We start from the raw sequence: 22,552 nt of genomic DNA, 5'->3' as shown, positions 1-22,552 counted from the left end.
CAAGCTACTGCCTCTTTAAACCTATTAACAGATAAAAATACATCAAAAAAAATAAAAAAGCATTCTCCAGTGATATTACTGGGAAAGCTCTGACTCTGGCAGATCATTAGTGTGTTAACGGAGGACTCTACCCCCCGTAGAAAAAAACCCATAATGAGTAGATAATGTACGTTATCAGATCCTTTGATATTAATGTACATAGCGAGGATGCAGCATGAGCCAAATTCACATCAGAAGTATCTTTTCCTAACAAGGCAAAAAATTCAGGTGACATGCTGCTTAGATTTCCACATACACGGAGGAAAGGAGGCGTGAAAAATGAGAAGAAACGCAATCCTTTATTAACATGTTTAACTGAATATCTTAGCTGTCAGATGTACGTTCATTGATCCTGTGCTATATCTGACAGAAGACAGGTTGCTTCTGGGGGTTTTTTTTATGTTAGGCTATTTATTTCCATATGTGTAGGATTTATGAGGACATTATATTCATAAACCAAGCATCTTAAAAGTTTTATTTCCTGTACAGCATTTTAAGATGTATAGGTGCAACATAAAGCATTTCATTGCATATTCTGGTAGAGACACATACTCCACAATACAAGCACTTAAAGTTAATAAATAAATAAATAAATAAGTGGAATCATTCCTATTATTAAACCCAGCTTCCTGTCACCAGAGAGGTGAAGGAGGAGGAGCAGCAAATACGCGGAGGGTGACAGCACTGATGGAAAGGAAAACAGCTGCCTATAAATAACATCAGCGGATTCACCGGCCCTTGTAAAAAATGATGATAGAATGGATTTGAACCCTGAATGCCAAGTAAAAGGAGTGGCAGATATATGGCGTACCGCTAACCGATAATAATTGGCTTCTTCTCACGTTGTGCTCTACAGTTCGTCTTTTACGGGAAAGAGTGATAAAGATAAGGTTGCCTGTTTGAGAGGGGCGGAAAATGATGGTTGTTGGCGGCCACGTGCATCTCACAGCTGCACTCTGCACAGGCGGTATGCCAGTCTGTGTAGTTTTGGTGAAAAGACATCCTGCTTGAAAGTTTAATTACATTTCCTGCACGCTCATTCTCAGGAAATGTAAAAGCTTACAAGGCTAAAAAAAAAAAAAAAGCCCAAAAAACCAAAACAGTTCATATAATTCTAAGATAGCTGAAAGTCAGTATTTGGTGTGACCACCATTATTCGTCAACACAGCCTGAGTTCTCTTAAACAGGTTTACTTGTAAGTTCTTTAAGTAGTCTTCAGGAATAGTTCTCCAGGCTTCCTGAAGAACATTCAAAGCTCTTCTTTGGATTTTGGCTGCCTTTTGTTCTGTTCTCTGTCAAGATGAGCCCACGCTGCTTCAGCAATGTTGAGGTCCGGGCTCTGGGGAGGCCAATCCATGACTGATAGTGTGTATTTCTATCTATTTATGCTTTTACTGTATTGACGGTGCATTTGGAATCGTTATCATGCTAAAGGAGAACCTGTTGCTAATCGCTTGTTTTCCAGGTGAATGCAAATCTGATGCCAGGGCCTATGTCAGGTCTTTGCTGGATTTCTTTCCCATTTCTTAAGGATTTAATTTTCAGACACTGTTGATCCCCTGTAGATAGTTCTTTAGACCTCCCATGCTTTCAGTGGCAGAGAACCAATCAGATTGTTTTTAGCTGTGATATAAGTATTATAACTTTACTTGCTGACAGTGTTGGGGAGTAACGGAATACATGTACCGCCGTTACGTATTTAAAATACAAAATATGAGTAACTGTATTCCGTTACAGTTACCGTTTAAAAAGGTGGTATTTAGAATACAGTTACTTTGTTGAAATAAATGGATTACACGGCGGTACTTTCCAGTTTCATATTGTCGCGGGTCAGGACTGTTTGGGTTTTGTTTGACAGCTACGTTCTGTTGTTCCAGGTGGCAGCGTTACGGTTGCCATGGTTACAGGGTGACGCTCTCTCTCTGCGTGTTTCCTGGGTGAGAGAGCGGCTGTTGTTGTTGTGCTAAGCTAATAGGCAGAATGCTACAGGTATAGCTCTAAAGAATGTAGCATCATAGGCAGTGTAGTCCGTGCTGCAGGGAGAATGGACTGCCATACACGTTATGTGTCTGTGAGCGAGGGAGGGAGAAAAAGGAAAAGTACGAGCTGTCATCGAGCAAAAACGGGAGCTGGAAGCATGTAAATATAATAATAACCACTGCAGCCAAGAAGAGTGCCTGACGAGCCCAGTTGTAAGTAAGCTATTAAGACTCGACTGTACACCGTGTTCGTGTTTTACTCCAAAAACAATAAGTTCTGTTGGAGCAGCCTTTCAACGGCTCTCTCTGTCTCTGCTAGCAAAGTTGACCCAGACAACAAAGTAAAGCTAGTTTTCAGCTACGAGCCCGACACAGAACCCACCGTATTAGCCAGAGGTCCCTTTACTACGGTTCGGAGCCGCGGACCTTCAGTAACAATAATAAATCACAGCAATAGTACATTCACGTAGTTGTAAACAGCATGATAAGTAATCCAAAGTATTCAGAATACGTTACTCTCATTGAGTAACGTAACGGAATACGTTACAGAATACATTTTGAGACATGTATTCTGTATTCTGTAATGGAATACATTTTAAAAGTAACCTTCCCAACACTGCTTGCTGATTAGCTCACCTTGTCGACCATTTACTTTTGAACTCTGTGGGTCAGGGTTCAACTTCAGCTCAAGGTGGCAGTTAAAATTGTTACTTGGAGGCATGGTTAGTATAGAATGCTGATGGTTCAATTCCTGAATCCTGTATAGCTGTGTACATGGAGCAGTAATCACCATGGTCAGTTATTGATGCAAATCGTTCCAATTTTAAAAAATAAATTAAACTTTATTTTTATTTATGTATTTCTTATTTAGACATTTTTCATCATACTTTTTTAAGTATAATGTGGTCTATATTTTAGCTTTCATAGTTCTTCATAAAATATATATTTTCACACATTCATTAATCCACTCCTGTGTTCTTGTTGACATTCCCAGGTTGAGTTTCGCTATATGTATGTCCAGTTGTCCAATTTCCTCGATTTTATTAAGGACGCACTACATGCCATCCTAAGATGTGCCAAGTTTTCCACTAACAGCTCTTTGAGAATCACCTTGTTAGTGTGAAATTACTATTTTATACCTGACCAACTGTGTTATCTTTGACATAGCATTCAACTAAAGAAATGGGCCTGGTACGGATAAAATACAGCCAGTTATTAATACATGCTCCAGATACAAAATTGAAATTCAGCAAAGTTACCAGAGCATTTATTTTTGAAGGGTTTATTTAAAAAGGGTTTCAGATGACTGGAGCATACAAACTAAAAGCTTTTCTTTTTTTTCAGTCTCAGTACAGACTTGAACTTGCTGTGATAGCCAGTCATTTGACATTGGACTGACACATGAACTGGCCTGGAGTGCTAGTCTAGTATAGAAGTGATGTAAGAATGGCAGCTTCCCACTGAGAGCCTCAGATAAACAATGATATTATGCCTGTCACATCTTTTAGACACAGAAAATCACCCAAATCTTTCATTTAGGATCCAATCATGAGTACTATAAATGTCACCAATAATAAGCCTATAAGGGCAAAATGATAAGCAGCATCCAGGGGCTTAAGACTGGATGCATTCAGGCCTTTAAATCAAAATCCCACAAAAATGGCTTCAACTATCGTTTTATATTCGAAACTAAGATATTCTAAAAAAAAAGATAGCTCTCTATCTATAAATGGCAAGATATATTCAGTAACTCTCTCTCTGGTGTGACAGTGCTGCCAAAAAAGTTGAATATCTTTACTGCAGAGGTGTTGGTAAGTGTAACTGTTATCTTTTTAATATTTATCCTAAACTAAGCTGATCATGTCTTTGTTGTCCTCATATTTACCACACAGACATGAGAGGTGAATTCACTTATCTAGCTCTGGGTAAGTAAGAGCGACAGACGAAAGAAAAGTTGGAAAAAAATGTAAAATGATCATCCGTGTACAGAGACACTGGCCATTTTGAGGATATGTCATTTCATCCCTTTGGTCATGTTGGAGTGGCGGGGATTTAAAGAGCTATACCGTCTCTGTACATGCGGATGGTTCCTAGCTGCATGTGTGTTCGAGGGAGCAGTCAGCCTTGCACTGAGCGACCTTGTTTAATTCAGTGCATCCAACGCAGCGCACTCACACAGCCACACACAGCCAGAGGCACGAGGCATGCAAACACACAGTCACACACACACATGCTTGCAGTCATGCAACAGACACACATCATGGACAGGCAAACACACACACACACAATCACGCTAACCCTGAGGCCGAGGACATATTTTGTCATTGGTGCCCATCAACAGATATAAACCACAGACGGGTAAAGTGTCTGTGTGGGCTGCACGTCTACAGAGGATTTCTTTTTTCTATCTGGTTCGTGATTATGTCCTTGTGTTGTGTATACAGTATATTACCACAGCGCACTGTGTGTGCTCCTCATCTCAGCCAGTCAAAGACTAGAGGGAATCAAGAAATTGCTCTGATCATTTCTTACTAGACTCATGATTCATATGATAATGTGGACAAAGAAAAGCAACTGCTAGCCAGCTTCCTTTATTCGCCTTGGAATACCCTACCTGCTGCAAATAAAACTATTCAGATTGAGGGGAGAAGGGGGGGGGGGGGGGGGCGAACTAGTGTGAAGCTGAGCAAATCAAACTGAGGGGCAGTGTATGGAGATAATGAGCGTAATGAAAGATCCAGCAGATGGTGAAGAAAGAGACAACTTAACATCAAGAAAAGCTTCCTCTATGGAACCAGCCAATCCAACTGGTGAATTCCTACGGTGAGGAGCAGGAGCGGCCAATCAACACGCTCATTCTGAGCCTTGGCAACAACCTCCCAGGAAAAGCGAAACAGTAGTGTGAAGTGTGAGAGCGTGCGCGTGCGTGTGTGTGTGTGTAAGATTGTCGTAACATCTGTGTGAGTGAAAAGTGTGAGTGTGTGGCTCATAACATCACCTACAAAGCCTGCCTCGCCTCTTCTATATTCAGATCTCGTGTGGGAGCTGGTGTGTCTGTTCCGATCTGCTGTGTACACTGATCATTACGGCTGGCTGTTTTCATTCCATGAGTGACAGATTAATTGATGACCTCATGAATGCATTATTACAGTCTTCTATAAACACGCTGCTCGCGCAGCACAGTACAGACACAGGTGTGTCTGCATAAATACAATCCAGCAGAAAATTTGCCCAAGTTGGATCAGGCAGAAATTGATTGTAGAACAGCTGATGTGCAGATAGAGATCCCCCTCTGGCAACAGTGAAACCAATATAAAATCCAGCAAAGGGCTAAAGGGAACTTTGGCTTTTTCTGAGTGGAGAAAGATCAATGTGAGGTAGTTGTTTTTTTTTGTTTGTTTGTTTGTTTGTTTTTATCTAGCCAGGACAGACATTCCTCTGTCTGTGAGATGACAGCAGTAAAAAGCTGCTTTGCTGTGTGAGTAAGTTGGAAGATATACTGTAGACATGGTGGCCATGAACAAAGCAGATAGAGAAGCTGTGATACAGATGCTGCAAGCAATACCACAAAATCAGGATGGATACTCAAATCAGCTTCAAAGATAAGCGAGCAGCTGCTGCAGTTCTCACAGCGGTTAAGGCATCATGCATGTTTTAAATCCTTTTCAGTACTTCATGAGTCAGTTGGTTGACTCTTTATTGAAATTAAATGCACTTTAATCGTGAGTTGTAAATCATGCTCACAGCCTGGAACATGCATATGAAATATAAACATAAATGTACCTTTGGATCACAGAATTACAAGAAATAGAAGTTACACCAACTAAAAAATCACCATAAATTACAAAAAAAAATAAAAAATAACTACTACTAGGTAAGCTAATCTACTAACTTACATTTTAAATGTAGGCAATGATCTTATAGGATTTGGGTCTGCTAAGTTAGGCTGATGGATGGATGGATTTGTAGTAATGTCACATTCTCTAACCTTACTTTGTCCAAAATAACCAAAATCAGAATTCCTTAAGCTCACTGATTGCCATGCTATTTTGCTTGATTAACGCCAAAAAAAAAAGTTGGTTTTTTTTGTTTTTTTTTTAAAAGGGTGAAATTCAAAACTTCTTAATGCTAAGCTAACCACATCCTCATATTTACCGAGAATCTCTTTCCCCTCTGCTGAACAACATGCTGCCTGCTTCAGGTTCATTTCTGTATTAACCTGTTTTCCTGTTGTTTTTTGGGGGGATAGATAGATAGATAGATAGATAGATAGATAGATAGATAGATAGATAGATAGATAGATAGATAGATAGATAGATAGATAGATAGATAGACTTGAATGATATGAAAGATATAGGAATGAATGATGGACTTTAGGCAGCAGCAGTGCTACTTCAGCACCATGGACAGTGCCATAGCTACAGTATTAACTGCTACAGCTCACTGTTTCTTAGCCTAATAGTCTAATAGCAGAGAGTACTGTTATGGATTTAGGATACTTTATAGCTGAAGAAAAAATGAGATCTGTATCCTTCAGTGCACATGTCTGTGTTTCATAGACAGTTAAGCAAACTGGACTCACCTAGCCTAATGTCTGTTTGTTGAAGTACCCTCAACAAGATACTGAGCTATGAGTTCCCCCAGATGCATCTACCAGAAAAAAAGGACTTGTGTGAATGAGTAGATGAAGCTGGTAGCTTACCACCTAATCAAAAATCTCTGCACAAATTAACTAACATGTTGTTTTCCTCCCATTTGTTTTCATATAGTGGCTTCTGCATTTCTGCGCCTGTGTTCGTGGGACTGATGCTGCAGCACACAGAGGAAGGTGTCGTCCTCTTAACTATGGCCTCTTGCCTCCTCTCTGTGGCATCATCCGGCGAACAGTTGTCAGCCCTGACGGGGGTCTGCGCTCGCCACTGGCCTCACCAAGAGAAAGGCAGAGGGAGTTAGTGAGAGAGAGGGGGGGAGAGAGAGAGGGGGGGAGGGAGAGGAGTGTCCATGAGGGAGGAGGAAAGTGTAAAAGCGTTTGTCAGCGCACGTGCACTCATGCATGCGCGTGTGTGAGTGTACAGTAGCTATGAGTCACACAGTGTGGGGGCTACAATGCATCTGCGCCCAGCACGACAAATGTGTACCGCTTGACTCTTTTTCAAGTCTACAACCACATTCCATATGGTGTCAGCGCGGCACAGTATGATATAGAGCTTGCACTGTTTTGCTGAATGATGAATGAGACGTTAGAAATCCAGTCACTGGATATTTTACTCTTAGTGTGACCGGTGAATCCGGAAAACCATTCAGATGATTCCAGAGTGGAAACAAAACAACAACAAAAAAAAATGCTGTCTAAATGACTCAGCTTACAAAAGAAGGGGGTGGGGGGTGGAGGTGGGATTGTGTGGAGGTGAGGGGGGGTTGGGGGGGGGGGGGGGGTTGCGGTAAATCAGGAGGCATGCAATATTAAGAACAGGTGGGTGTAAATATAAAAATGTAAAAGAACTCATTTGATTATCTCCCTGAGTGAAATCCTTCAAGTTTATTCCTCACAATTCATACTCGGTATCATCAGTTATGCTCAGTTGCAAGTTGCAGAGGTGATTACTGTCTACTCAAGTGTTGCTATGGCGGACAGGTTGATGGTGAACAACTGCCACCACCTGGCCAAGTTTAAAATTGCACGCCTTGGCATCTTTACTCCGACAGCGGGGACGTTTTTTTTAATGATGTCGAGGGCCAACCGAGTGCAATGTAAGCAAAATTAACACATAGCATAATTGCATCAGTGTTGCCGTTGAGCCTATTCACAGCTCGTCTGTTCTCTTTCATGTTTCAGAGAGGTGCGATGTAAATAAACTCCACTGGCTTCAGCTGAAAACAATTTCAGTGCAGCAGCAGTGAAGGTAACATTAACCCTTAAGTGTTTTTCTTTGGCAAAACTTATATAATTAAATTATTATTAATAATATTATTAACAGCATGGTACAATTTCTAGTTAGCTATTGTTGTTCAGGCTCTGCTTTCAAGGAGATTCTAAATTAAACATAACAGAGACCCATAATACATTTTTAAAATCGTGCTATCAAATAGTAATTATATTTGGCAAATCGCTTGCAGTAGAGTAAACACAATTTGTAATTCTCGCTAGTTTCCCGCTTGTCAAGTGGAAATAATGCTGTTTTAGCACCTGTGTGCTTTGAAACTTCCTCATGCCACAATGTGTTATATTGCAGATGAGCTTAGTTGAAACACCAGAAATATGTTGCTGTGAAAAAGTATCAAGACACCCCACATTTCTTCATATTTTGCCTCCAAGCAGACAGACTCGCTTTCTTGTAATATTTTAAAAGTGGTCTTCAGCAACACTTTTCCAGGCTTCCTGGGGGACTTTTAAGGTTTATCTTTGGACATTGGCTGCTTTGTCATTCATTTTCAGTCTAGTATTGGGGGGAGGGGGGGGGGGTGTTAACACTGACCATTTAACACTGACCTATGAATCATTCAAGCATAAAAAAGCCACCTGACGCAAGGGATGAATCAGTGTTAGCAAAGAACCCATTTTAAATATTCTCTTTAGGCACTTTGTTACTAGCAGCCTGTCAGGAAATGTAATTTATTTCAATTTCTTTGGCTGAATCTATGAAAAATGCCAAAGATATCACAGTTTGACACACATAAAAATAATATTTTTGGACCAACAAGCTGACTTACAGAACTTCCACGCAAGAATTTGGCCTATGTTTGCATGGTATGCAGTGTGGGCTTAAACAATCTGAATAAAGTGGTGGATAAAAGAAGAAGTGGCAGGTCTAAAAAATAAATAAATAAATTCTCCCAGCAGATGAACAGTATCTCAAAGTCATGACCTTATGAAACAGGAAAAAGATCCAGCAAAGACCTGACTAAGAACCTGAGAGATGCTTCTGGCCCTTCAGTTTATCCATCTCCTGTTTGCCTCATCATGGTCATGAAGGCATTCTTAAAGAAGGTACACAGGGAGAAAAAACTGAGGAATACAAAATTACACAAGAGGTGGACTGAAAATCAATCTGATGGAGTGATGAATCCATATTTGAAATGTTTGGTTCAAATGAGGAGGTCAAGAAAGAGTTTCTACAGCCATCTTTAACACATGGTGGAGGCTCTGTAATGGTTTGGGGCTGCTTTTCAGCCAGTGGTGTTGGGGATCTTGTCAAAAGTGATGCAATTATAAATGCAAAGAAGTACTGTCAAATTTTGATCCATCACACAAGTAAGTAAAATTTATTTATAAAGCACTTTTCACAGTAAAAAAAAAAAAATGCAAAGTGCTTTAAAATCCAACGCTGATTTGTTAAAACAATTTCTTTATAAAGACCACACTAATCCAAATAAGTCTATTTCTGAACTATTCAGTGATTCAGTGACAATGATTCCAAACATACTGCCAATGCAGTAAAAGCATAACTGGATTAAAAAACTCACTCACGGTCATGGATAGGCTTCCCAAGAACCCGGATGTCAACATTATTAAATAAGCATGGGATCATCGGGACAGAGAATGAAAAACAATATCCAAAGAGATCTTTGAGTGTCCTTCAGGAAGCCTGGAGAACTATTCCTGAACACGACCTAAAAAAAAATGACAATAAAACAAGTTCAACGTGTCGAATTCAGGCTGTGTTGAAGAATAAAGGTGGTCACACCAAATATTGACTTTAAGGCTTGTTAGGAGTGTACAAACTCACTTTTTGCCTTATATACTGCATTTCTATGTATCTTTGCATGTTTTAGTAGTTCGCGGCACCCATTTCCCTAGCAGAATATAAAGAAATGAAGGGTGTCTGAAGACTTTTGCACAGTAATATACATATACTCCTTATCAGGAGAGGATTTAATATTCTCTTGCAGGCAACAGGCAAAAAGTAAAATCTTTGCGTGCTTTCCTCTGTTGCCTTTTCTCAGCCTGAATGCACAAGATGATCTAGGATGATCTAGATGAAAGAAGCCAGGCCCTATAGGCCACGACTGTGACTATTTGGAGCAACCCAAGTCAGTTTGCATTTAATAGAGATGTTGATATAAGCAGTGAAAATAAGAAACGGTATATATATACACTCACTGTGTGCCCAAGGATTGATGCTTAATATGGTGCACTTTGAAAAACATCTTTTTTCCTGGAAGTTTGCACATACACTATCATTCGCTTTATGTTTGCGCAGACATGTAAACGAGTGACTGATACCGTGATTGCTTCTCGTGATGATTTTGCAATGCATGTGCTGTCATAAATAATATGCAGCACTAACAAACTCCAGCTGAAATAAAGCGCATTGGGAAAGTTTAAATAAAAACATACATCGTCTGTCTCCAGAGTTCCTGCTAAGGCAGTGGTTGCCCTCAGAGTATGCATTTAAGTGTGCCACCTAAACCTCCACGGCTACCTAATTACAGCTGATCTAACACAGGATAATGTTTACCCTCGAGACCAGGCTGGCGGGCAGGAGAGCGAGAGATGCTCGATGAGTTTTCTTGAAGAGTTAGGTCACCCAACCAATGAGTTTTCACTGTCTAAATTGTAGGGCACAAATCATTTTGAGGAATTTCCATTTGCACCGCAGTCACCGTGTGGTACACCGACGCCCCAGAAGGTGACAGAGCATGGGATAAATCATCCTCCTGATGATATGTATTGCAGGATAACTGTAGTTACCAGAGGCAGCAGCCGCTTTATCAGTCCCAACAAGGCCTTTAGCATCTCGGGATGAAGAACACACAACTTCCATTCAGTAACAAAGTGCTGCTAATCTCTCTGTTCATTTTTCATTGTGAAAGCTACTGCGCACACGTCGCTTCAGGGAGCGTGGCCAGGGAGAAGGAGATGCTGGAAAGAAAGAGGGGGTGGAGGGAGAGAGGTAAGTACAGTAGGTACATGTGGGTGGTGCACTATTGTCAACAAAAAATATTTGCTAAGAAGCAGGTTGATTTATAGGAGGTGACACAGTAACAGCTGCTTATATGACAGGGATTCACAAGCGGAATAAATACATTAACCTGGTTAACTATTGAAAAGCATCCATCTGGAGGGAGGGGTGTTTGTATGTGTAAGCAGGCCCGTATCTGCCTGCGTGAGCGAGGCTGCTACACGAGATCAACAGTTTGGCTTTGAGCCCTTTTGTACTGCCAACGTGTGGCACGATGAATGGAAAACTAAGCTGAAGAAGAAGCGCTTAACCAGCCATGGCAACGACTGGCACGCGGTGGCTGTGTGTCGCAATTGATCGAGCACAATGCCACATTAGTGCGCATTAACTTCTGCTACATCAAGGCAGTTAAGCCAATTGCACTGAAAGTTCAGCTGGCTTGAGTGGGATACACATTTCCGTATCACACTGCTGCGGCAACAGCAGGATGCAAAAGAGGAATAAAAATAAAAAAATACATCTTCCTCTTACATGTACCTTTGAGCTCGTTGTTTTGATCTTCCAAACACGCAACGGTCAAATCCCACTCACAGTAACATATTCTGTTTTGTTCCACACCTCCTCAGTCTCTCTGCACTTTCCACAGATTTTTTTCTCAACTCGCACACAGCAAAACAACACAGACAGAAGTGCTTAATCGAGTATGAGGAACAGTCTTTTAAATTGGGGCGAGTGATATAATGACACATAAATGAAACCAATTATTGATTGAACTGAAGATACCTTATCAAGTCTCTTACGCGTCTGATCCTCATTTATCCCTCCTAATTACATATTGATGTTTTTATTCCTTTCTATGCAACTCAACTGTGATGAAATCTGTATAATAACAATGGTCCATTAACACTCCCTTTCCACCTGAATGCCTGTAGCTATCATGATGAAAACGATCTAATCAAATGATTGTGTTTATCTGCAAAGAAGCTTTGATCTTAAATAATCAACTCTGAAACTAATATGGTTTTAAAGAATATGTGTTTGTTAATCAGATTTTTAAAATGCTATAGTCAAAGGTAAAAGATGTATTAAATTTGATTGATTGTCACTGTGTATATGAAGAAAAACTTTATCAGGTGGCCAGAGACAGAGCGACAGAAAATCTTTCTTCTTCGCCCACAAGGCAAAGCATCTATTAATAGAATATTTCACATTATAAAAACAACACCGAATGCTGCATGTGTTAAAAGGTTATATAGTTTATTTTGTGGCACCAGAAGGATCTAACAGAATGGAGTAACAGAGAAAAATGGACACAAATCTTAAAAGTGAGGCTAAGACAGAAGAGACTTTAACACACTTTCCAGTAACCAGCAGATGGCTAGTCTGGTTGCAAAAATTATTCTGGCTTCTGACACTGCAGCATGATGTTAATTTTACAAGTTAAGGTCTCATTTAGAGTAAAACAGGCAATAAATTACTATACTTTAGGGCCTGGCTATATCATGGTTGACAAGCTACTACTCAATGGAGCCCTTGTTTGTTCAGTGTTCAGTGTCAGTTTCTCTTTATTAACCCTTTTTTTATTTAGATTTTGTCATTTTTCTGATATGGGATGTATTTTTAAAATAAAATAGTCTAATTAATATCCTAATGAACAACAGATGCATCTTGCTAACCAAGATAGTTAGCTAGAAAGTCAGGGCTTTTTCTTTTTAGCATTATCCAAATTAACTTTGATTTCAGCGGTCACCAGGGCAACAGCTTACCTGAAAATAAGTATTTTTTTCACTGGCTGGGGCCTTCTCTATCAACTCTCTTGTCGAAATATGGTTACTATGAGTTTAAAAAAAACAGATCACAACTCAAATGATAAACTCTGAAGTTTAAAGCGCTCATTTAAAACCCGGTGGGTGACAACATGATTTTGTTATGTCCATCACTTATGTACAGTCTGTTGTAGATACACGGTTAAAATTCATTAGTTATTGTTAATATTTAACAAAAACTAAGCCAAACTGCACAAGTAGTGCAATAAAAACTAAATGCATCCTTACTGGTTCCATGGGAAACAATGACCCTTTGTTATATGAACATATGTTGTTGTTCAGTTAAGGCTTATTGACCTTATTTTAATAAATGGTAAGAACTAGATCATTTTGATGTCTTTATTTGAAACCTTAAAATTGAAGGAGGGTGCACTTTCCTTTTACCGTGACTGTAGACATCACTCTCCGGCATTTTAAAAACGAAACCTCAGTAGCACTGTTTTCTAAATTAAAAACAATAATTAAATATCTTTATTTTAATGGCATAATCGTGTTTACCAGTAGCAATTTATAGCGTGGAGCTATGAATCAAGCTTTATCAAGGAGTAAAACATGCCATGAAAATAGAGGTTATTTAAATGATTATATTATAATTGGAGGTTTGAAGGGGAATCACAGCTTCTACTCAAATACTTATTTTTTCAGTCCCAAAGCATTTGACTAACATATTTAAGAGGCAAAGGGCTCGTGAGTTAATTACCTGCAACTTCAATTTTCTTTTATTTTCCTCTTGAACAGAACAAGCCCACAGGGATGCACATTTTGAGGAAATTTGTGTAACATGAGCAATTACCTCTCCCTTATTGAGCTGCTGTTGGAAAATAAGTGAAACTTTCCTTCCTGAAGTCACAACAGTACAAGAATGAGACGTAAATGTTTGCTGAGGAGACAATGCCTCAATCGTCCTTGCATGCCACATAAAGATGGGCAGCTTAATGCTAGTATGAAGTAGCCCACGACTTCTTGATTTAATACTGGCTCAGTCACCCTTAACACAGGCAAATTTTCTCTGCCTCTGCTTCTCTGTTGATTTTAAAGGGCCAGGATATGAATGATGCAGATTGCTATGTGTCAGAAAGTTTTCTTAAACAGAGAATGAATATGCATGAACCAATTAGATGCATGAATCGGGTTTTTAAGAAGAAAACTAAAGCAGGCAGCCTATAGATTAAAGTGATAGAAAATGCAAGTCAATACTGTGAATTTAAGATATGAACAAAAACTAATACTATGTGCAATAATCTGAACACTTTTCATTTACACATTTACTTTTTTCTTCTTACATCGGATTGTATATTTGTACATTTTTATACATTTTTTTCTGTTAATACTGTTCATATGTATATAGTGCTGCAGAACTGTGCAGCCCCCCCTTCATGTTTGCACTGAGTTGGAGATGCTCTGTATCTCATTGTAAAACTGTATAGTGACAATAAAGGCATGCTATTCTATTCTAAAATAAGTCTGCTAAACGAAATACTACTTAGATCCACATACTGTATAAAACAGATGGACAAAGAGTCTAGAAATCATGTTAAACTGCATTCTTCTGGCCAGCAGGGCCAGTTTCTCTGGTTAATCTACTGTAAACACCTTCCTGGTGAGTTCATGGTGTCAAATTACAGCTTCAAGCCTCATTACAATGTGATTTATTTAAAGATTAAAAATAATAATAATAAAATAAAAAGGTTCTGATTAGAATAAAGCAAATTAGTCTTTAGAGTGGGCCCATATGATAGCATGTTTCAAAAGAAGCATGAAGTCCCAAGTCAGTGAGAAAAAAGGCTCCCTTCCTCTTAAACTAGATCTGACAACATTGTATCTTACTCAGTTATATAGTATTTGTATTCTATTGTATATAGTATTTTATTCGATTGTGTACATTTATGTACAGTATCCCATTCTTATCCGATAGCAGCGTTTTATTTTTTGCTATGTAACTTTCCACTGTAACGAAACAAATTTCCCACGTATGGGACTAAAGGTTATCTTATCTTAGTTTTAGCCTACAGCTACATCATCCACTCCACCCAAATTGAAGGACCGGTTTTCCCCGAGTAGACACAAAAAGAAGCAGCTCTGTTTCGTCTTTCTACTGTCAGTAATATTGTTCCACCTGAAATATGAGGATGCCGACTGGTGATAGGCCTGCCTTGACCATGTGACAGTCTATTTTTATGGCTCCAGAAGAAGCAGTCCGCTGAGGTTCACCTTTGGGGAGAGTTAATATGTTGTGAGCTTTGCGGCTGCTAGACCTCCATTATATCAATGTCTTGTGTTCCAACAGTTTCACCTGTGACAAACTGCTCCACCGCCTTACTCGCTTTCCCTGCAACACCACTGTTACCTTGGCTGCAAGATCCTTCACTTTGATATGTGGAAGTAGTGCCGAGTAAAATTTCTATTGCCCTTTCAATCAGAATGACCTTCATATATCTGCCAACAGTTCCAGTTCTCAAAGCTACTACTCAAGGAACTTTTCCAGCCGTTTCTTTTGCAAGCTCGGCTGGCACTGTCCCAAGATACTGTATCAGATCAATGAATCCAATTATAGCCAATTCATAGTATTGTATATTGAATACAGGAGCTGGAAAAAATATAAGAACAGTTGTTGCAGCTTTTCAGCATTTATTGCACCATCCTCAACCTTTACATTACATACACAACACTGAATACACTATTTTAGCTTGCACATAAATAACGCTAAGTGTGAAGTAATTAGATAAACTTATTACAAATCTGAGAGTTAGGGACGGTCACATGTCTTGATGTTACTACTTAATGGTACAAGGGACAGATCCATCAAAAATGTTAATACCTGTGTATTTCATTTAATAAAATTTAAAAAAAAAAAAAAAAAAAAAAGGAAATGTGCATGATACCTAACAAATGTACACCACCTTTCTGTGAACAAACTGTATTCAAGTTGTAGTCCACCTAGAATCTGTTTAATTATCAAATACTCACTTGCTGTAGATGACAGAAAGATGTTTTTCCCCCAATAAAAAAAGCAACAGCTGTTATTAAAAAGATATTTAAGCCTACAGAAAGTGAGCATTTGATACACAAAGAGATCTTGGGACAACTGCATTAACTTAGGCTTGTGACAATTCATCTAAAAGCAGGAAAGCTTGATAAATAGCTTATTAGAGTCAAAAGAAATTATTAAAACTCTCCCACGTCCACCCTCTTGTCTCTGAACTTGCTTCTGGCCTTGGTCCGAGCCTTGAATGCAGCAGAGTTGTGAAGATGCTGGAACACAAAGAATTTCAAGCGTTCATTAACAAAATGCCACAAAACTTTGAGAGCATTGATACTTTTAAGCTTACAAGAACACCACAAGGGTTTAAATGAGCCTTCCTTGCACACCTACCCTTTCAAAGCGAGAGATTTTCATGGCCTTCATGGTGGCTGAATCAACCAGCATAGGTGGTCCCAGTTCAAACACATCTCTGATGAATTCATTCGCCTAGTTGGAAAAAGTAAACAAAACTTCAAGTCCAGTCACTAGCGCAAAAGAAAGACACTAGTTTATCGCAAACTCCTATTGTACATAAAGTGTTTCTAATAAGATACCTGTAGGTGGTAGTTCATTCCAGAGCCCACGAATTCTCTGAAGGCATCGTATGTCCTCTTTCTGACCCAGCTGTCAATGTTCATTCGCTCTGTGCCAAAGCGAATGGTCTCAGATTGGAAGGCCCCCTCCTGGAAGAGAAAGCAATATAAATAAGTCCACGGTCAGACACCATCATTCACCGTCTCTACCTCCAAGGAGCTGCTGTTAAGTTTTGCCTCTGTTCAATTCTGTTGCTTAAAAGCAGGAAATTAACATCCAACTGGCAAAAGGAACATGGTTCAGCTGACACGTAGCGCTTACCTCAACAGCTTTGAGAACGTCCCTGAACACCGAGCGCTGCTTCCTCTTGTCAGTCTTGGCTCTGTGCTTGTTGCAGTCTGTGGCCAACGCGTTCAGTTTATCACAAAGTTCATCCCGGCCATCAAATTCAAAATCCTAAATAAATGCAGTGGGGGGGAAATAAATAAATATGCAGCTTATCCGTTTAAAAAATTTAAAAAAAAAAAAAAGCACAGATAGAATATCCTGCTCCTCTGGGGCAGGCCAGCAATCTCAACTAAGAAATCCTGGCATAGCATTGTTATGGACTGTATTCCCATAAATATATAACTTGTATGCTCAACTCCACCTTGAACTCTTTCCACAGAACCTGGGACCCATATCTGAAATACATTGGACCTGTACTGTCATCCTCCTTGTTGCGGGGCTTTCCCAAACTGAATTAATTTGCCTGACTATTGATCTTACCGTGACTTGTTTTGATTCCTGGTGGGGTTGTGGTTTACCTCAACTGCCTTGTATGTGCCTCATAATCTTGTATTGCCTGAGCTAAGTTCAGTTCTGGGTCTTGTGTACTTTTTCTTTAGTCATTGTCTGCTACTATGGAAAAAAAAAAAAATCCTAACAAAAATATTTAAAGGAAAAAAAAAAAGGAAAAAAAAAAAAGCACAGACAGGACATGTGCCACATGTTAACATTTGAATTAACAAAAGAAATGATCTTTAGAATAATCTGGTGTTGGGGAAATTAAACAGCAATTGCAAACTTACAGAATCGATGTCCCTGGCCAGCTCAAAAAGCAGAGCAATAGTCTCTCCAGCTGCAATCCTCATGTTCACGTCATCACTCTCGAGCAACCTCTGCAGTTTAGGCAGGTGTCTGCACAACACATAAGCAATTCTTACTCCACTTAACTTGGTTGGAGAGCAATAAACTAGAAGCAGCAGAACTTGTAATTAAAAATCTTAAGGGTCAGCATAAAGAAGCTTACTTCTGCAGGATGTCTTTGAGCTGGCTGGAACTGCAGATTGTCAGCAGCAGTGCCCAGGACCGCAGAGAGTTTGTGTGGAGCTGGCTCATTTGAGGACTGATCGAAGGACAAGTGCCATCCGCCTTTGCATAGGACCGGGTGAACAGGTTCTCAAAACACCCCATGGTCGCTTGCACATCCTAAAGAAGCAAGCATCAATAAGTTCTACTTATTACCACAAATAACATGTTTCCGACTTACTGAAAAATTACTTGAGGCATGTTTGATTTCAGCAGCACATATTTGCATGAGTGCCACTCATCGATATAGCATTTTGTTTGAACTGATGAGTAATATATGACAACTGGATGTCAAACATGCCACTGGTTTGCACTCAAGCCAAGACATGATCAGAAACTTACCAAAATGTCATCCTCAGCAACTAATGTGCAGAGGCCCAGACTTGTTGCTACCTATTAAGAAACAAAATAAACAAAACCATATCAGTTGATATTTCATGGAAAAATCCAAAAATGTGGTAATCTTTATTTTTTATTAAGGAGGGGTGCATTTATTCAAGGAGATCAGTACAATAAAAGACACTCACAGCCTGTCTGGCTTGTATGTTGGCTGATCCATCTGCCAGGATGTTTTTGAAGATCGGTTTCAGCGTCTTGAACACCTCCTCGCTCTCAATTCCTGAGCCCAGCTGGATGCAGAGCAAACAGGCTAAAGAAGCTGCTGCTCGCTGCTCGTCACCTTTGCCTAACATGAGGAAGAAGGAAAAAAAAAAAAAAAAAAAGCCAAATGATTTATGAGCACAAATACAAACATGCGCTTAGCACTGGAACACCTGCCATCTCATTGACAGCAACACGTTTTTAGTACCTTTCTTGAGGCAGCGTTCAATACTGTCTGTGATGGTCATCCTTCTCTCTGAGATGAACTCATACAGGATGCGTGTAGCCATTGCAGTCTTAAGCCCATCTAGTGCCCCCTGTCTCGTCTTAGCACTGAGGAAAAAAAAAATATATATATAAATCAATCCCCGTAAAAGTGATAACCACTATACCATGAAGCCATTTATCAGAAAATACTGGCAACCCTCAGTACTACCCCTCAGCCTCCTAGTAGACACAACTATGATATCAATTTCAAAGTCCTGCAAAACCCTGTTCTAGGGTTATCAGTGTTACAAGATTTTCAGAAAACTCTGACATCAAAGTTGAGGGTAATAACTATAAGTTATAAGTCTATAGCAGTTTTTTTCAGGATGCATGCGGTCAGTTTCAGCAGATGTATTCAACCAGCCATCACACAGCAGTTTCTCAAAGACGTTGCCCTTTCAGGTAAACAAGTTGAGGTCAATTAGTTTGTTGATTTAATTTTTTTATTCATGTTTAAATATATAATCTTAAGGTAATAACAAAAATATTTGTAAAAAAAATATATACAAAAAGTTAAGAATGTGACTTCACCCATTTACTTTTATACAAAAGTGATGTTTGACAAGTGAAAAGAATATCAGCTGAATAGATATAACAGATTTAGTAGCTTCTGGCACTTCTGGGGAACCCCTTCTATAATAATCACCCCATTGAGGAAGCCAATGGTGACAGGGCCTTTTTGGGATGAAGTCTATTTTTAAAAATGACAAGCCTGCAAACTCCAATAAAAACTTCCTGCACTTGACTCACTGTTGCATACAACTCAAGTTACCCAGCGTTTTTAAAACTACATTTGAAATTTCTGGATACGTGCTCATCATCCAGGTAAAGAAATCCCAAGTGTCCCACATAGCATTTCCAGTGGGAGAAATGTTTTGTCACTTCAGAGTGAAGTACTTTTTGGGGTGTAATTGAAACACCAACCCTGTACATTTGTTAAACTGGCAAGACAACATCGCAACGCTGCATAAAAGGGGAAAGCATTTCTAAATGGTGCAAGTGTTACCTAAAACTCTTGCTCTGACAGGATTAAGTAACTACATTGTTGAGATCTCTTGTAAAACTGGATCCAAGACAGAGGCAATATAGATCAGATAACATTTTGGTAATTTTACCTCTTATCTACTGTGCTATCTATGAACCCCTTCAGTTTATACTGGAAATCCTCCTGGGCTGAATCCTCATTGGTCTCGCCACCTTAAAAACAAAAAAGCATTTAAGGAGGTCGTAAACAGACTTGTTTGATGTGTTTGAAGAACACACACACACACGTTCAAACAGAGTACAGTCAGGGGTACACACAAACCTACCTTCATCTGCTACACTGGTGGCGTCACTGAAGCTGCTGCAATGACTGAGGGTCTCAATGGAGGCATCCTCATCACTAAAAGGCTGCACAGCCCCATGCTGGCCCCCTGAAAAACAAAACAAAGACACATAAGCACGGGCAATCAAATGTAATTCATTAACACAGAGCCGTAGGTCATTGTGAGTCAATTGTGTAATCCAAGCGTCAGGCAGGTAAGGCAGCATACACTGTACTTATCTAATCAGCTGCCTGTCCATTGCTATTGGCCTTTTCATTATCTCATCCAAAAACAAATATGTACCACGTTGTCAAAGTGTGCTGCCTGTGTCAACAAAATGTTCAGGTTGGAGGGGCACAGGCACATCAAAAATGACCTGAAACAACATTGTATGGGTAACCGGTATGTCCCAGCAACTGTCCAGCAAGAGACAAACACAGTTTGGGTACAGCCGCAAAATACAGGAGTATCACGTCTAGTATTATGTCACTGAAGCATAGGAGGAAGTAGATTGTTTCACTAAGCAAAGTCCACATCAGACAAGTTACTATCAGACAATTTATTATCCACGTAGTAGGGACAACGTGGCTGAAACGGAACAGAGCGAAACACAATGATGTATTGGAAAATGTTCTGGTTACTATAATAGCTCTAGAGGGTGGGATGGGCAAAAAATTCACAGCTAAAAGAGGCTGCTAAAATCTTGGGTGAGATGTTTACAAAACCTTATAAACAAACAAGGGTTTAATTTAATCCCATCTAAGGTTAACTTTACTACTGCAAAAACTGGACAAACTTCCAACCCCACCCAGACTCAACAGGCTTCTCTGCCTTGACCTGAATTTACCTCTGGTAGACATGTTTAGGTGAGCGTAAGACGGCAGGAACCCGCCGCTTTTAGAACACAATGTGAAAAATACTTCCGTCATTCATAACAAGCGGCCCTAAAAAAATATTAGCTGAAAATAAAATAGCCGTCTTTAAATTGATTAAAAATAGCTATTTAAGTGTTGACGTGGACTGTTTTCCCCACACGACAGCTGATTTCTGAAAACCGGGTGCCGCCTCCTTCCTCCGAGTCCAAAATGTCGGACTTGTGCCTCAAAAACAAATATATGCAAGATGTTTTAAAAAAGAAAATGATCCTTCCTCAGTGACACAATATGATACTCAGGCTTCAAAACTGCTTACCTAATCGGGTATCAATATCATTTGTCCCACATACGGCTAAAGATTAATCGAGGTCAAAGAATTCTAGTTTCGTGTGGTTTGCGTTACATACACTTTCACAAAAATCCAACGTATTGCTTTATAACATTTATGATGGTAATAATCGAATTTAAGGAAGAAAAGGCTTAGGTGTTTTACTCCTTCAAACGTTTATTTTTACTAAGCAACCACATGTGTCTCGTGTTGAAAGGGAGTGGGCATGAAGCTAGCCCTCGTTAGCTTGTGAAGTATAACAATTATTAAGGGCTTTTGTTGAGTAGCTCATGTTATACTATAATGTTATGCTTTAAAAGCCCTTTACAGTAGCTTTCATATGACAGTATCAATACTATGATAGTACACTTTTTCATTAGCAGTGTTGCTTTGTGTGAGTACAGCTAGCTACGTTGTGTGTTTTGACCTAGGCCAGCCTCTACCTTTTGTAGTCCGTACTGTAAACACGTTCAGCTCCATTCGATGAACAAAGAACACGGAAAGAACTACAATTACCGTCAACAAATACACAAGGCCGTAGCACAGCAGCCGCTAGTTTACTTACCCCTGCTATTCTTTTTCTTGTTCCTCGGCATTTTCGTGCAGATAACCAGAAAAATTTAACCAAAAATCAGCCAATACACGACCAGCCTTTATTGTATTGTCTTGTAAAATGAAAATATTCCCTTGGCACAGTGGATAAAAAGAAATCGAAAGCGATCTTGGAGATAGACTGTGGGCCGAGACGATACATTTTCCCTCATAAACCAGGGCTGCGCGAGTACAGCGCGGTTCTCAGTATTTATACCGGCGGACATGTCACGAGGAGTTTTCCCGGCTTCGCTGGCCAATCCTGGAAGAGGAAAGACTGTCGCGTGTGTTCGCGCGTGATGCAGTGACAGAAAGAGGGGAACTGTGAGTCCTGTTCTGTTATTTTGGGGGAAAACAATGTCTGTGTATACAAATTTGATACATTCTCCAAGACAAACCACGAAATCAAACGGCGTTTACGTTTACACAAAGTGTGATAACACCACATTAGACTGGTTACGTAAGTTTTAAAGTCGCAAGGGAGAAGGAGGAGGTGGAGATGGCTTTCAGCTCTGGTTGATTGGGACCCACAATAGCCCATCGTACAAGCTAAATAATAGTGAATAAATTCCACTGCAAGAAAAAACACTATTGTCTGACATAAAACATGTTATCACACAAGACAGTGATAATGTTCCACAGTGAGACTGCAAGTATGCCTGTCTTGCAGTTGATCACATTATTATAGAGCTCTGTGCTGTTGATGAGATCATGTTATGTAGCTGTGATGAGACAAATATTGTCATTAGAGAATTGTGATGCAAAATGTTTCACTCGGATGCATTCATGTTTTTTATATAAAGTGGATTTGAAACTGTGTCTGTCTAGAAAGTTGAACAGTTATCGTCTACTTGACAGGGATGTGAAAGAGACTATCTTGGCTTTTCCCCTTTTAGTAGACAGGGACATCGGAGATACTTCTAGAAACCGA

General features: G+C 39.6%; 1 protein-coding gene across 2 annotated transcripts; it reads right to left on the bottom strand.

Annotated features, from left to right (window-relative positions):
* Positions 1-15,360: 15,360 nt before the first annotated feature.
* Positions 15,361-21,796, bottom strand: ifrd1 (interferon-related developmental regulator 1). Of its 2 annotated transcripts, XM_006780611.2 has the most exons (12): positions 21,596-21,796; positions 19,831-19,935; positions 19,636-19,717; positions 18,462-18,586; positions 18,181-18,338; positions 17,996-18,046; positions 17,595-17,773; positions 17,374-17,482; positions 16,625-16,759; positions 16,324-16,452; positions 16,121-16,216; positions 15,361-15,999 (listed from the first exon to the last, which is right to left on the bottom strand). In XM_006780611.2, the coding sequence occupies exons 1-12, from the start codon at positions 21,624-21,626 to the stop codon at positions 15,913-15,915; spliced, it is 1,287 nt and encodes a 428-aa protein (XP_006780674.1). In that variant the 5' UTR covers positions 21,627-21,796; the 3' UTR covers positions 15,361-15,912. The 2 variants fall into 2 exon arrangements, with proteins under 2 accessions (XP_006780674.1, XP_087686847.1); XM_087830721.1 differs by lacking the exon at positions 21,596-21,796 and having other exon boundaries at positions 19,831-21,571.
* Positions 21,797-22,552: the final 756 nt, after the last annotated feature.

Source organism: Neolamprologus brichardi, chromosome 17 (assembly GCF_056152115.1).
Source record: "Neolamprologus brichardi isolate AB-2024 chromosome 17, ASM5615211v1, whole genome shotgun sequence".
Classification (NCBI taxonomy): domain Eukaryota; kingdom Metazoa; phylum Chordata; class Actinopteri; order Cichliformes; family Cichlidae; genus Neolamprologus; species Neolamprologus brichardi.
This window is presented reverse-complemented; position numbering and strand designations above follow the sequence as displayed.

Bases quoted from the DNA above. Each gene is read 5' to 3' on its own strand.
- ifrd1 (XM_087830721.1), bottom strand. From the start codon at position 20,053: ATGCTGCCTTACCTGCCTGACGCTTGGATTACACAATTGACTCACAAT. The intron at 16,760-17,373 runs GTAAGTTTGCAA...GCATTTATTTAG, and splicing joins TGGCCAGGGACATCGATTCT to GATTTTGAATTTGATGGCCG. The intron at 16,453-16,624 runs GTAAGCGCTACG...TTTCTCTTCCAG, and splicing joins ACGTTCTCAAAGCTGTTGAG to GAGGGGGCCTTCCAATCTGA.